The sequence below is a fragment of the Neomonachus schauinslandi genome, chromosome 10 (genome assembly GCF_002201575.2).
Source record: "Neomonachus schauinslandi chromosome 10, ASM220157v2, whole genome shotgun sequence".
NCBI classification, from domain to species: Eukaryota; Metazoa; Chordata; class Mammalia; order Carnivora; family Phocidae; genus Neomonachus; species Neomonachus schauinslandi.
The window spans coordinates 26042480-26056628 of NC_058412.1; the positions used below are offsets into that span (position 1 = coordinate 26042480).

Genomic DNA, 14149 nt, shown 5'->3' on the forward strand with positions numbered 1-14149 from the left:
CATAAACAATTTTATTTAAAAAAAAAGTTTGGTTCTGGGATTTCACCCAAATGTTGACCAAGCAGTCAGTTATAACTGAAATACTGCTCAGTGTCCAGAGAAGGATATTATATTTGAAATGTTGCCCTTGAAGGATCATGAAAAAGTTGGCAGGATTTTTTTTCAGTCCATGAAACAAAAGTGAGGATTTCATGGACAGCTGTGATCTTTATCTTTTTGTCCAGGAATGTGACATCAGTACAATGTAATGGAATAGAACCCATCAGAATGTCAGCATAACTTTGCTGGACTGATCGCATCTATGAAAGGAGTAAGTTAGAGTCTTGCAAAGTATGCTCCTCAGTGTGATTGAGGCACTCTTTTGGATGTCACACCAGTGAAACCATGATTCTCTAAAAGACTGCTTAGGTGTACACACAGCCATTTATTGTGGGAGCCGATACTGAAAATGCATTCCATATAGTGCATGAGATGTAATATTGCAGTGTAGCTGTTTGATGATGAGCTTATGAAGTCTAAGGGAAAACAGGTTGAAATGCTTTGTCCAAGAGTTCTGCTGTGACATCTACAGGCAACTCTGTGACTCTAGGGTTAGATTGTTTCCACATCAAAAGAGCTGATCGAGAGATTAGTCTCTTGGTGACTGATGAGTGCACTGATTTTTTTTTAAAAAATTGATACTTTGGAATGAATGTTATTAAATACACTGAATATGATTAATTATAATTATCCGTAGAGATTTCACTTTAACATAGCATGAAAATAATCTTATAAGAAGGGATTTTGAGGGGCTCCTGGGTGGCTCAGTCGTTAAGCGTCTGCCTTCGGCTCAGGTCATGATCCCAGGGTCCTGGGGTCGAGCCCCGCGTCGGGCTCCCTGCTCAGCGGGGAGTCTGCTTCTCCCTCTCCTGCTCCCCCTGCTTGTGCTCTCTCTCCCGCTGTGTCTCGTTCTGTCGAATAAATAAATAAAATCTTAAAAAAAAAAAAAAAAGAAGGGATTTTGATTTTAGCATACATTTTAAATGTACTGGGTGACATTTGCATCCAGAAGGTCATGAACATTCATTTCCATGGAGAACCTACTGATTTGTTAAAATAATAAATATTTGTGTACTGGGTTGACATGTTCCTCTATTTTTTTTTTAAAAGATTTTATTTATTTATTTATTTGACAGAGAGAGAGATAGTGAGAGCAGGAACACAAGCTGGGCTGCCTGATACAGTAGCCACTAGCTATCTGTGACTATTTAAATTTAAATAAAGTAAAATAGATGAAATAAAAAATTCAGTTCCTTAGTTTTGGTAGCCACATTCGAAGTGCCCCGAAGCCACGTGTAGCTATCGGCTACCATTTTGGACGGTGCAGCTAGAGAATACTTACATCATCAGAGGAAGTTTCATTGGACAGAACTGCTGTTGAGCAACAGACAGTGACTGGGTCAATCTGTCCTTCATTCTATATGACCAGCCCCCCAGTTACTTAAGGCTACCGTCACTATCACTTCACATCTGAAGGGTTGTACCTGACTTGTAGGCTCTTTCTTGGCCTTTGTTCCTTCTCCTTCATCAGTACTGATTTGGTTTTTCTAGATACCAATTTCATCATGTCACTTTTTTGATGAGGAAAGCCGTTAATGATTTCCAGTTTTACCTTTGACTTTATATTGTCTACCCAATTTCATATTTTTTTTTTAAAGATTTTATTTATTTATTTATTTGACAGAGAGAGACAGAGCGAGAGAGGGAACACAAGCAGGGGGAGTGGGAGAGGGAGAAGCAGGCTTCCCGCTGAGCAGGGAGCCCAATGCGGGGCTCGATCCCAGGACTCTGGGATCATGACCTGAGCCGAAGGCAGACGCTTAACGACTGAGCCACCCAGGTGCTCCCCCTGATTTCATATTTAATAAAAATTGTTTTGGGGATGCTTGCTGTGTTTTAGTCACTGTGCTAGGTGCTAGGGATATCAGTGAATGCAGTAGGCAGTAGAAACAAAGGGCATAACGAGGAAGGAGTAAAGCAAAGGATGTGGTTAGTCTAAACCTGAGAAATCAGAGGAGGCTTCATAAAGTGCCTCATGCTTGAACTGACTCATGAAGAATGAGTAAGAATTTATTAGGTGAAGTTGGAAAGGGCATATAACATGTACAAAGAGAGACACAGAGACTTGAAACGTCTTTGTGCACTTGGGAATTCCGATAGTTCTGAATGGCCGGAGTAGAGTGGGAGGGTGGGTTGTACGTCAGGTGATGAGGAGCTAGGTCACCGGGAGATTAGATATTCATCTTGGTGGTAGCCATCAAAGGGTTATGCACTTGTGCACTCCTGGGATATTTATTGAGCACCAGCTATGATAGGTGGTGCATATACAGCAGTGAACAAGAGCCATGTGGACCCTTCTTTTGTGAGCCTTATGGAATAGAAGTGAATTGGAGCCAAATTTCTACCCATCTTTCAATGTCTGCCCTCCTGAAAAGGGTTGGTTTAACTATCCCAGCCTTATGGATCTTCCCTCTTTGGTACTTACGGTCAGTACCACACAATCTCACATCACATTAACCGTGTGTTGAATAATGATTATGTGTCTTCTCCTAGGTCTTCTTCCCATCCTCTCGTTAGGGAAGATCAGGGCTTAAACCTTGCTGTAGGATCTAACACAATTCTAAGCATCTATAATAATTCAGGAGATGTTGATTAAAAGTCAAAGGATGGAATAGAGGGAAATCGTTGAGAAGGGGAGAGAGGCAGGAGAAGGATGGAACATTGGAGGTGCAGCAGTAGGAAATCAGTTTGAGAACTATGGCGATTAGGGAGGAAAGGAGTTGTTTTGTTTTTGTTTTTGTTTTCGTTTTTTAGAGGAAATGCATTGGAGTTGGCTAGCACTTTCCTGTTTTGACGTGATGTCACAAATCTGTGAAGGCTGGCTTATGATTATGAATTCGTAGGATACATTTTTTCCCCTTCTCCGAGTGCCATTTTTCTTGCTGACCTCTTCTGCATGGCCGACTTATCTCCTTTTAACCTTCAGTGAAGATACAGTTCTTTGAGTTTCAGCTTCAAATGGAGTCTCCTGCTAGATTGGCCGCTCTGGGTGGTCCAGGCCTCCTCATCTTTTGTCTTTGGTGTTCCTTGCAGCCATAAAAATGAAATTCCCAGGTCTGTAAGCTTCGGTAGTTAGCTTTAGGGCAGAATATGGTGTCAGTACATGCTTAATTCCTGAGGTTCGGTTTTCCTTTAGTTTTTGTTCTCTGATGATTCCTTTGTTCTCAGCACAATTGTTAACATAAAAATATATTACACATTTTATTTATTTATTTATTTACTTATTTTTACACAGACCTTATGGTACTTAGAGCATTTAATGTAGTTGACCTCGGCTTTGTTCACACTGACTCCACTGACTTGTATTTGGGTTTTCTGTGCTTGAGACTCTGCTCAGTTGCTGCCGTTGCCCTTGGTTTGTTTTCTTTCAGGATCAATGTGGGTACTTTCATACTTACATACTTACATTTCAAGTTTCATATAAAATCTTATTTTTAATTCCTTCCTTGGCAATTCTTTCCTGGATTTTTAGCTTTGCATAATTATACCTACAATTGAGTCAGCATCCTAAAGTCACCAATATTAATCTTCCTACTCCAACATCACGTGATCTTCTAAATTTACTAGTTAACAAAAAATGCCCAAGGCCAGCCACAGCAGATCCTAGTGAACCATATAACATCGAATCCCGTGCACAGGGAATGTTTTCAGCATCTAAAATTCCTAGAAGCTTAAAGGGCTTCCCCTAGCGGCGCCTGGGTGGCTCAGTCGCTTAAGTGTAGGAATCTTGGTTTGGGCTCAGGTAATGATCTCAGGGTTGAGAGGTTGAGTCCCACCTTGGGCTCCACGCTTGGCGCGGAGTCAGCTTGTCCCTCTCCCTCCCCCTTGTCTCCATCCCCCCTCGTGCATGTGTGTACACTTTCTCAAATAAATGAATGAAATCTTTATTTTTTTTAAGCTTTTATTATTTGAGAGAGAGAGAGAGAAAGGGAGAGCATGAGTGGGGGGAGAGGGAGAAACAGACTCCCCACTGAGCAGGGAGCCCCACCCAGGGCTGGATCCCAGGAACCCCTGGGATCATGACCTGAGCAGAAGGTAGACACTTAACTGACTGAGTCACCCTAGCACCCCATGAATAAAATCTTAAAAAAAAAAAAAATAAATAAATAAATAAAGGGCTTCCCCTTGGCAGGCTCACCAGGCTTTAGTGCTGTAGCCATGGTTTTCAGTGGGTGCCTGGGGCCCTGTCTGGCCCGTGGTATATATTAAACATTTTAAATGCAGACTTTAAATCCAGCTTTTTTTTTTTTTTTTTTTAAGATTTATTTATTTTAGAGAGAGAGAGAGAGCATTAGTGGGAGGGGTAGAGGGAGAGGGAAAGAGAATCTCAAGTATTCTGCACCAAGCTCAGAGCCCAATGTGGGGCTCGATCTCACTCCTGAGATCAGGACCTGACCTGAAACCAAGAGTCAGATGCTTAACTGGCTGAGCCACCCAGGTTCTCCTAAATCCAGCTTTTTAAAAGTGTTTTTATTGGAAAAGTAATTTAACATGCCGTTGGAATTTAAAGATTAAACTAATTGTTAAGGGCGCCTGGGTGGCTCAGTTGGTTAAGCGACTGCCTTTGGCTCAGGTCATGATCCTCGAGTCCCGGGATCGAGTCCCGCATCAGGCTCCCTGCTCAGTGGGGAGTCTGCTTCTCCCTCTGACCCTCTTCCCTCTTGTGCTCTCTATCTCTCATTCTCTCTCTCTCAAATAAATAAATAAAATCTTAAAAAAAAATCAGGACTTATCTTCCTTTTTTTTTTTTTTTTAAAGATTTTTATTTATTTTTTTTAGAGAGCGAGCGAGAGAGAAACAGCATGAGAGGGGAGAGGGTCAGAGGGAGAAGCAGGCTCCCTGCCGAGCCGGGAGCCCGATGCGGGACTCGATCCCAGGACCCTGGGATCACGACCTGAGCCGAAGGCAGACGCTCAACCATCTGAGCCACCCAGGCGCCCCTTATCTTCCTATTTTATTTAACAATCTTTGACCCCTGAACACATAAGATGTAGAAGAAACCGAAGTACAAGCTCAAAGCCAATTATACAAATACACACACATACACACACAGATAGGTAGGTAGGTAGGTAGGAGGGGAGATAATACAGAGAACCAGCTTTGGGCATTTATGTGACTTATTTATGTGTTATTAGGTTAGTTTAAATTTGATAGCCTTCCCTAGGCTTACATGAGCTAGGGAATTGCTATCATGGCTACAGCACTATCCATCAGACGTCTGCTTAAATGCAAAAACAGCCTTTCTGTGTTTATTGAGAGATTTTAAAAAACCTTGGCCAAGTTTCACATCCCTTGATATATGTTTGTACCCAGAACCTTTTGGGAAGATTACTGTCATCGACAGCTAAGAAGAATCCTGTCACTTATGAACTGTGCTAGCATGATAGAAGGTCACTGTATTTCTGAGAAAAATGGCTAGACACTCAGGAGTAATGGGCAAAGGGAAAGAAAGTTAATTAAAAGCACTAAGAGCACTGAATATTACCAGTTCCAGCTTTTCTTGAGTTTGGTTTGTGTGGAGGAGATCTACTGAAGGAGTTTCATTGTGAGAAGTTCATGTTCTTCAAAAAGACCTGTCTGTCTTTGGAAGTAAGACATGTACATCTTGACTTACTCTGAGTCCAGAGAATCTCTATTTAAAGGGCTGGCGGTATATAGAAAAACACTTTTTTTTTTTTTAAGTAGGCTCCACACCCAGCATGGAGCCCAACGTGGGGCTTGAACTCATGACTCTGAGATCAAGACCTGAGCTGCGATAAAGAGTTGGATGCTTAACTGACTGAACCACCCAGGTGCCCAAGAAAAACACCTTCTTTTTCAGACTCATTTTAATTTCGGTTCAGAAGAAAATAAAAGATATCTATTTCATTGCTATAAGTATTTCTGTCAGATAATTAGGTGATGAAGGAGATCGGGTTGTGTAATGGCACCTCTACGCACGTATTCTTCCTCTGCCAACTCCCTCCTCGCCCCCGTTTTCCCAATAAGCATCGATTCAAATTCTGGCTTTGCCACTTAACTAAGGTGACTAGTCGGTAAGCTGAGTTCAAGTTTCTAATGAATCAAATAGGAATAGTGTCAACCTCAAAGACATCATTGTGAGAATAACATGATGTGTAAAATACCTCATGCCAGGCAGGTTGGGCATTCAGTGTATATCCCTTCCCTTTCAGCTTGAATGATAGAGAACGGATTCTCCCATCTTGGGACACTGGAAGTGCATTTCCTGTTCATTTATTATGCATTAGTTCTTTAACATTTTTAAAAACTCTTTTTTATTTTATTTATTTATTTATTTATTTTTTAAAGATTTTATTTATTTATTTGAGAGAGAGAGAATGAGAGAGAGAGAACACATGAGAGGGGATAGGGTCAGAGGACGAAGCAGACTCCCTGCCGAGCAGGGAGCCCGATGCGGGACTCATCCAGGGACTCCAGGATCATGACCTGAGCCGAAGGCAATCGCTTAACCAACTGAGCCACCCAGGCGCCCTTTAAAAACTCTTTTTTAATTGAAGTATAATTAATGTACAGTGTTATATTAGTTTCACATTATGTGTTAATTCTTGTGGACTGCTGTGTGAAATGCTGACTAACCCATTACTGGAAGCATTTGTGAGGGATAGTTTGTCAGGGATATTGTAGAGGTCTGGACCGGGTGACCTGTAGATGCCCCCTGCAACTTGGTGTGTGTCAGCTGACCTCTCTATTACATATAATTTATTTTGACAGTCATTTCATTTCAGTCACTGTGTTATCAGGTTATTATCCTCCCATCTTTTCAGCTCAGGTATTTAGAGAAATCAGAATCTGACTGCTAAACCAATATGCATTCTATATTTGATATTAATATGGTCATATATATCTTTGTATATCTGTTTCTCCTTTGAAGGGACGACTTCTGCATTCTTTATGAGGGAAACCCTAAGCTGATCTCTCCATTAGATTTTCTGTAGTGTTTAACTCTTTGTAGATTCATTTGGTACTTCGCATCTTCACTTTGTGTTGCCATATTTTTTAATAGCACAATTAAAACAAGCACTCTAGGGGCGCCTGGGTGGCTCAGTCGTTGGGCGTCTGCCTTCGGCTCAGGTCATGATCCCAGGGTCCTGGGATCGAGCCCCACATCAGGCTCCCTGCTCCTCGGGGAGCCTGCTTCTCCCTCTCCCGCTCCCCCTGCTTGTCTTCCCTTTCTCGCTGTGTCTCTCTCTGTCAAATAAATAAATAAAATCTTAAAAAAAAAAAAAAAAAACCCAAACCAAGCACTCTAAAATTAGAGCAGGATTATGAATTGTGTTTCCTAGGATTGTGTGGAGTAAAGGAGGGATATATGTAATGTCCTTAGCTTTTTGCTTGGAACATGTGAATGCTCAGAGAATGCTGGCTATGAACGGTGATTGTACTTGTGTTCCTCATCTTCCAGATTTAAAATTTTTTAAGAGCAGGGACTGTGAAATATATATGCTTCACGTACTGTGGACTCAACATTTTAGTCATTTGCTCATTTTACTTAATCATAGGTTTTCATTTTCATCATAGTTTTTAATGTTTCATCTTATGTCTTGCAGTGATGAAACTAGAGGATCTGTTTGTAGGTGCTTCCGGTCAGTATTTGGCTATTCAATTCCATCTGGAGTGTGCATATATATTTTTATATTATTATGAATATACAAAAGCAAAAGATCAGTTCAACATTGCTAAAGACATCAGCAAATTACAAATTGATTTGACAGGTAAGACTTGTTACTTTTTGTGGATGATTGACTTATTTTTATGATAAAACTAATATAGACATTGGCAGTTTGGCTGTATTGTTTGGTTACATTTGATTTTTTCTGTTCTATTCTTTGCTTTAAAAAAATCGGTTTTAAAGATTTTATTTTAAAAAATTCACAGTTTTAGAACAAGTCTGAAATGAAACATTTTCTTTATTCCTGGAGATTCTCCTTTATTTTCCAGTCTGGTTAGCCACGTGTTAGTGATATATATATATGGTAGCCAGGTAGTACACAAATGAACTTTTTCTTTTTTTTTTTTTTAAATTAAGCTCTGTGCCCAGTGTGGGACTTGAACTTAAGACTCTGAGATCAAGAGTCACATGCTCTACCGACTGAGCCAGCCAGGCGCCCCCACAAATGAACTTTTGACCATTTGTTGATGGGTGTGAGTTTCCTGAAGTTCCTCCTGACTCCTACATTTGGTGTGGCCTCTTTACATTGCCCTTTCTTGTAAATACCCACCTATGGCTTCCATCTGCTTTTTTTGTCTTCAGAACAGAAATTGTCGACTGTTTTAGATTCAGTGCCTTAGCACGCTGGCGTATTGTTGGCACTCAGACATTTGTTGAATGAACAAATAAGTTAAAGAATTTCTCCAGAAACCTCTGTATTTCTTCCGAATACAAAAAAGAAACATTGGTCGCTTTTTATGTCTTGCTCTATCCCTGGGGTGTTACAATATCATTGCCATTCAGTATTGATCGTGTTAATGAAGTCCCACAGTATCAGTTCGAGCACACCACTTACACCTCTGGAACCTGAGTTCAGCATTCCAGGCCGTGTCTGTGAAGGTCAAAGTGATTGAACCTATTTGTCCTTCCTGGACTTTGTCTAGATTACTCTAAGGTCCATTCTTACCCCCTAAATTCTGTGCTTCCTATTCAGCTGGTCTTGTCAATAAAATCTTTCAAGTATATTATGAGTTAAATATGACTTTGTGGCCTGGTCTGGGATCTTAGCCATCTTTTGTTACATTGTTTGTATGGGGAAAATTATTAAATACCCAGCTTAGAACTTTCGGAACAATGGCCATATGTAAGTTGGAGTCTTGTCTGTATTTGAAAATATAGTTCTATATAATATAACTTGTGAGGTTAGCTTCAGAGATTATATTTTTAAATGTTTTGGCCCTCTGGGACTTTTTTGGGGCTATTTAAAAACTAATGGCACAGTATTCTGTATAGTCAGCTTTAACTGCTGGTATATTTACTAGCTACTTCTTCATATTTTTTTCCAAGCTAAGAGCAAAGAACTTAAAAATACAAATGTGGTACTCACAAATATAAAATGAAAATCAGATTACTATTTTTTTCCATTAAACTGTAGCCCTTCTATAAAAAAGTGAGCTGTTAGACCATCTCAGTAGCTGTTTTTGTGTAGCATGTTTAAAAGGTTGATGTATAATTTAGATCCAGACTCATTGCAGGATAAAATCCAGACTTCTTAGACTGGTCTTTACAATCAAGGGTCTTTGTAATCTGAAGCTTGCCAGAGAGTGGATATTAGAACTGTTGCTTCTATTAAAGCTATTCTGTAGCAAGTTATTTCGGATATAAAATGGAAAAAATGTTGGTGTTAAATGAAGCCAGGTAGAATAATAGAAAGACTGTTGGATTTAGAACCTGGAGACCCTGGCTTTAAGCTCTGGCTCTGAGACTGAAAGTCCCCGTGATCTTAACCAAGTAACTATACCTCGGAACCTCTGTTTTTCCATCTGCTATATGAGGATGATGATACTTCTTCTACCTATGAAAATTTTGGGGGAAGGAAGTAGTTTGATGCAAAAGTGAGTATCTGTAGGGGCGCCTGGGTTAAGCGCTCAGTTGGTTAAGCGACTGCCTTCGGCTCAGGTCATGATCCTGGGGTCCCAGGATCGAGTACCGCATCAGGCTCCCTGCTCAGCGGGGAGTCTGCTTCTGCTTCTGACCCTCTCTCCTCTCTCTCTCATTCTCAGATAAATAAATAAATAAAATCTTAAAAAAAAAAAGAAGTGAGTATCTGTAATCTAGTGGCATAAATCTTGTGTTTGGGTTCTGGCCCCATAGGTTACTGGCTTTATAATTTTATATTTATTTTTATTTTTTATTTTCTGCCCCTGGCTTTATAATTTTATAAGTAGTTTTAAGATAATCACCAAGTTGCAGGTCTTTTTTTTTTTTTTAATGTGAAATGTAGTAAATACTTTTACAGACTTTAAAGTACTCTGAAAATATTACTTTTCATGATTGTACAGTAGATCTAATAGACAATTTAATATGTTTTTTTCAGGTGCTTTGGGGAAAAGGACACGGTTCCAGGAAAATTATGTGGCACAACTTATTCTAGATGTAAGAAGGGAAGGGGATGCCTTTTCACATTGTGAATTCAGTCCAGTACCTACTCCTCAGGAACATTTAACCAAGGTGAGTAGGAGCGTAAGTTATTTAAATTACCATCCAAATCTAACAGGTTCAGTAGGTGAGTTTTGTAGTAACACTGAATGTTTTGGGAAGAGGCTTCATTTTGTTCCTTCTTGAGCTTTTTCATGGTAGCGGGGGGTTTTAGAAAATACCCAAGCAAACCAACGTGTGTTTAAGCCTTTTTTACCCTTAAATAGAGATAAAATGTCGTTTTTCTTTTAGACTTCAGTAATATGAATTAGTAATGCAGTCAGTTATGTATTACTCTTCCTTGAAAAAATTCAAAAGACAGACTGGGTAGAGCCTAATTTTTCTAGCTGCTACTGTATTTGTTGCCTTAACTTTTGCCTTCTGTGGATATTTTTGAATATTAAGAGACTTGAAATTTCTTAGGCTTCTTCAAAATATATAAACAGATGATAAGAATTTCTTTTTACGAGAGTTCTGATCCTTTGTTACTGTCATTATTGGGCTGATTGCTGCCTTATTATGTTTTTCTTGACTTGGCTAATGCATTCTCTTTGTTTTTGTTTTTGTTTTTTTAAGCTTTTATTCTTAAGTCTCTACACCCAGTGGGGGCTTGCACTTATAACCGTGAGATCAAGAGTCACATATTCTACCAACTCAGCCAGCCCCATGCATTCTCTTCTTGTAGCTTAAATTTACGGCTTTTTGTCAGTTTACCTACTTAAATGCCTTTCCATCTGCTTCCATAGAGGTCATTAGCATTTGTATTTTCTTACTGTGGAGATTCCAAGCCAACGCTTTTGGTTGTCCTTTGCCTGATGTTACTGTCTTTGAAACCTACCCTTCATTCCAGAGCCTATAAACAAATTTACCCTGGGTACACTGAACATTAAAATTCTATTCTGCATTGAAAATAGTGCCAAGGGGAGGGGCTAGGGCTGCGAACAAAGAGTGACAGCAGTCAGGAGTCCCAGGGAAAGCCTTTGATGAGCTATTGCACACTGCTGGGCTTGTTCCAAGCACTCTCTTGTTTGCTTTTGAGATAACTTCAGGGAGGAACCACTGTTGATTCTAAGAGGAGAAGGAAGGAAGGAAGGAAGGAAGGAAGGAAGGAAGGAAGGAAGGAAGGAAGGAAGGGAGAGATGTAGAAACTCAGGGATAATACTACACAGTGCTGTCTATACTTCGTGATGCAGGTTGAGCTGTAGTGAAGTGGGTTTCCACTGCTGTGTTGATGCTGGTCAGGGAACATGGTGCTGTTACCTGCCTCAGACCTCTCTTCTTCCCTCATTACATGTATGGCGTCTCCTCTTTAGATCCCCCTTTTTTTCCTAAGCCTTTTGATGTAACCCAAGCTCCTCCCTAACTCTTAGATTAACTGCCATAAACCTGATTTTTAGGCCATCGCATAAGCATCAGTGAAGAGAGATTCCATTCTGCAGTCCACACATTTAATTCAGTAATCCATTGTTTATTGTTTTTTTATATGGAGTTCTCTTATTGAAAATTGTCTCAGGGGCGCCTGGGTGGCTCAGTTGGTTAAGCGTCTGCCTTCGGCTCAGGTCATGATCCCAGGGTCCTGGGATCGAGCCCCGCATCGGGCTCCCTGCTCAGCGGGAAGCCTGCTTCTCCCACTCCCTCTGCCTGCCACTCCCCCTGCTTGTGCTCTCTCTTTCTCTGTCAAATAAATAAATAAAATCTTAAAAAAAAAAAAAGAAAAGAAAATTGTCTCCTGGGATGATAAATAGGATATGATGACTATTATGAGGAATGTAAAAAGATGATATACAATTTAATATAGAATTTATTGAATCTTTCATATTTGAAGTAAAATACATTCAGATAATCTTAATTACTACTTAGAGGTAAAAGGTAAAAATTATATGATGTAGGTACTGGTTAGATAGAAACTGCTTTATACTTATGAGCAGAAGACAGTTGCTTATTTAATTAGTTATATATCCTGTTTCCTTATATCAAAGGCACTATTAAATTATAAAATACAACCTCTTTTTTTTTAAGATTTTATTTATTTGAGAGAGAGAGAGAAGGTGAGAGAGCAGCAGAGGAAGAGGGAGAGGGAGCAGCAGGCTCCCCACTGAGCAGGAAGCCCGATGTGGGGCTCAATCCCGGGACCCAGGGATCATGACCTGAGCTGAAGGGAGACGCTTAACTGACTGAGTCACCCAGGTGTCCCTAAAGTACACTATCTTTTTAATAACCAGTCCTTGGGGGAAAAAAAAGGATCACTATTATACCAATTTTAGTTATTACAAAATATATTCTGATTAGAAATGTTACAGTGTGAATATGTGTATCTTAGAATTGAGGAAACAGTAACTTTATCGCCAGTGAGGAACATATTTCCCTTTAGACCTTCCTAGATTTTTAATCTGTTATTAATGAGGAATTACATAGACTTAAGCCATTGGAGATCAGGGTTTAATAAGCCAACAGTTAGGAGCAACCCCGATGTGCAAATGAAAGACACAATCTCTGTTCTTGAGATGCCTGGGTGGCTCATCGGCTAAGCGTCTGTCTTGATTTCGGCTCAGGTCTTGATCTCAGGGTTGTGGGATTGAGTCCCACATCCGGCTCCGTGCTTGGTGTGGAGTCTGCTTGTCCCTCTCTCTCTCTCTGCTTCAACCCCGCTCATGCTCTCTCTCTCTCTCTCAAAAAAGAAGTCTTAAAAAAGGACAGTCTGTTCTTAGTTGTTCAATTGTGTATTCACAAAAAACACAAATGCATACATGATCAGCGTCACTGATGAGAAACATGCCTTAATGCTAAATATGGTGTGTGTCCTGCGTATTGGAGATAAATTATGTGCTAGTTTCTTGATTCAGTAGAATGTTATGAGGTCCAGGTGGGACTGAGGTAGAACAATATTTTAAATTTGGGACTTGCAGAACAGTTAGGTAAGTAGGTACTGCAGCAGACCCATTTTAATTTCAAAAGAACAGAATAGGAACATAGAGAATTTTGAATGAAGATCAAAGCTGTTTTTGATTACTTGCTTGTGTCTGGCAAATAAATAATGCCATGCTGCCAACCCTGACATATCTCAGATCTTTGGTGGTGGAGGGGAGGGGTCCTGGGATGGCAGGAGACTTGGGTCTCTGTCCCATCCTTATTGTCTAGCCTAGGGGGAGAATCTGGGACAGTTCTGATAGCCTTAGGTTCCTCATTTGTTTTTCCCACATCACACTTTGTTAAAGGATCAGATTAGATTTGTAAAGCTATCGTAGGGATGTGTTACTAAACCTTGTGTATTAGGGGCGCCTGGCTGGCTCAGTCAGCAGAGCGCGTGACTCTTGATCTCAGGGTTGTAAGTTTGCATCCCATATTGGGTGTGAAGATTACTTAAAAATAAAATCTTTAAGGTTGCCTGGGTGGCCCAGTCAGTTAAATGTCTGACTTTTGGTTTCGGCTCGGGTCATGATCTCAGGGTCCTGAGATGGAGCCCCGAGTCTGGCCCTGTGCTCCGTGGGGAGTTTGCTTGAAGATTCTTTTCCCTCTACCCCTTCCCCCACTCGTACGTGCGCTGTCTGTCTCTCAAATAAATAAATCTTTAAAAAAAAAACACCAAAAAACAAGCAAAAAACCAAAGAAAACATTGTGTTTTAATAAGTTGATGCATCCCTTTAAGGATGTGAAAAGATGAGAATTTTGGGATACTGTAGAGCTACATGGTCCACTATGGTAGCCATCAACCACGTGTGATTGTTAATCACTGGGAAGTTGGTTGGTCCAATTTGAGAGGTGCTGAAGTGGGAAAGACACATCAGATTTCATAGACTGTGTATGAAAAAAAGAATGTATAATATCTAATTAATAATTTTCTGTTGACACATATTACAAGAATAGTACTTTTGATGTATTCGGTTAAGTCATTTTTAAAAGTTT

At 40.1% G+C, this 14149-nt stretch overlaps 1 protein-coding gene across 1 annotated transcript in view; it reads left to right on the forward strand.

Moving 5' to 3' along the window:
- TTC27 (tetratricopeptide repeat domain 27) overlaps positions 1–14149 on the forward strand; it is a 169590-nt gene that overhangs the window by 16912 nt on the left and 138529 nt on the right. The window contains exons 6-7 of the mRNA XM_021697434.1: positions 7668–7832; positions 10146–10279. Of these exons, the coding sequence (XP_021553109.1) occupies positions 7668–7832; positions 10146–10279 (299 nt within the window). The remainder of the gene's footprint in view (positions 1–7667; positions 7833–10145; positions 10280–14149) is intronic.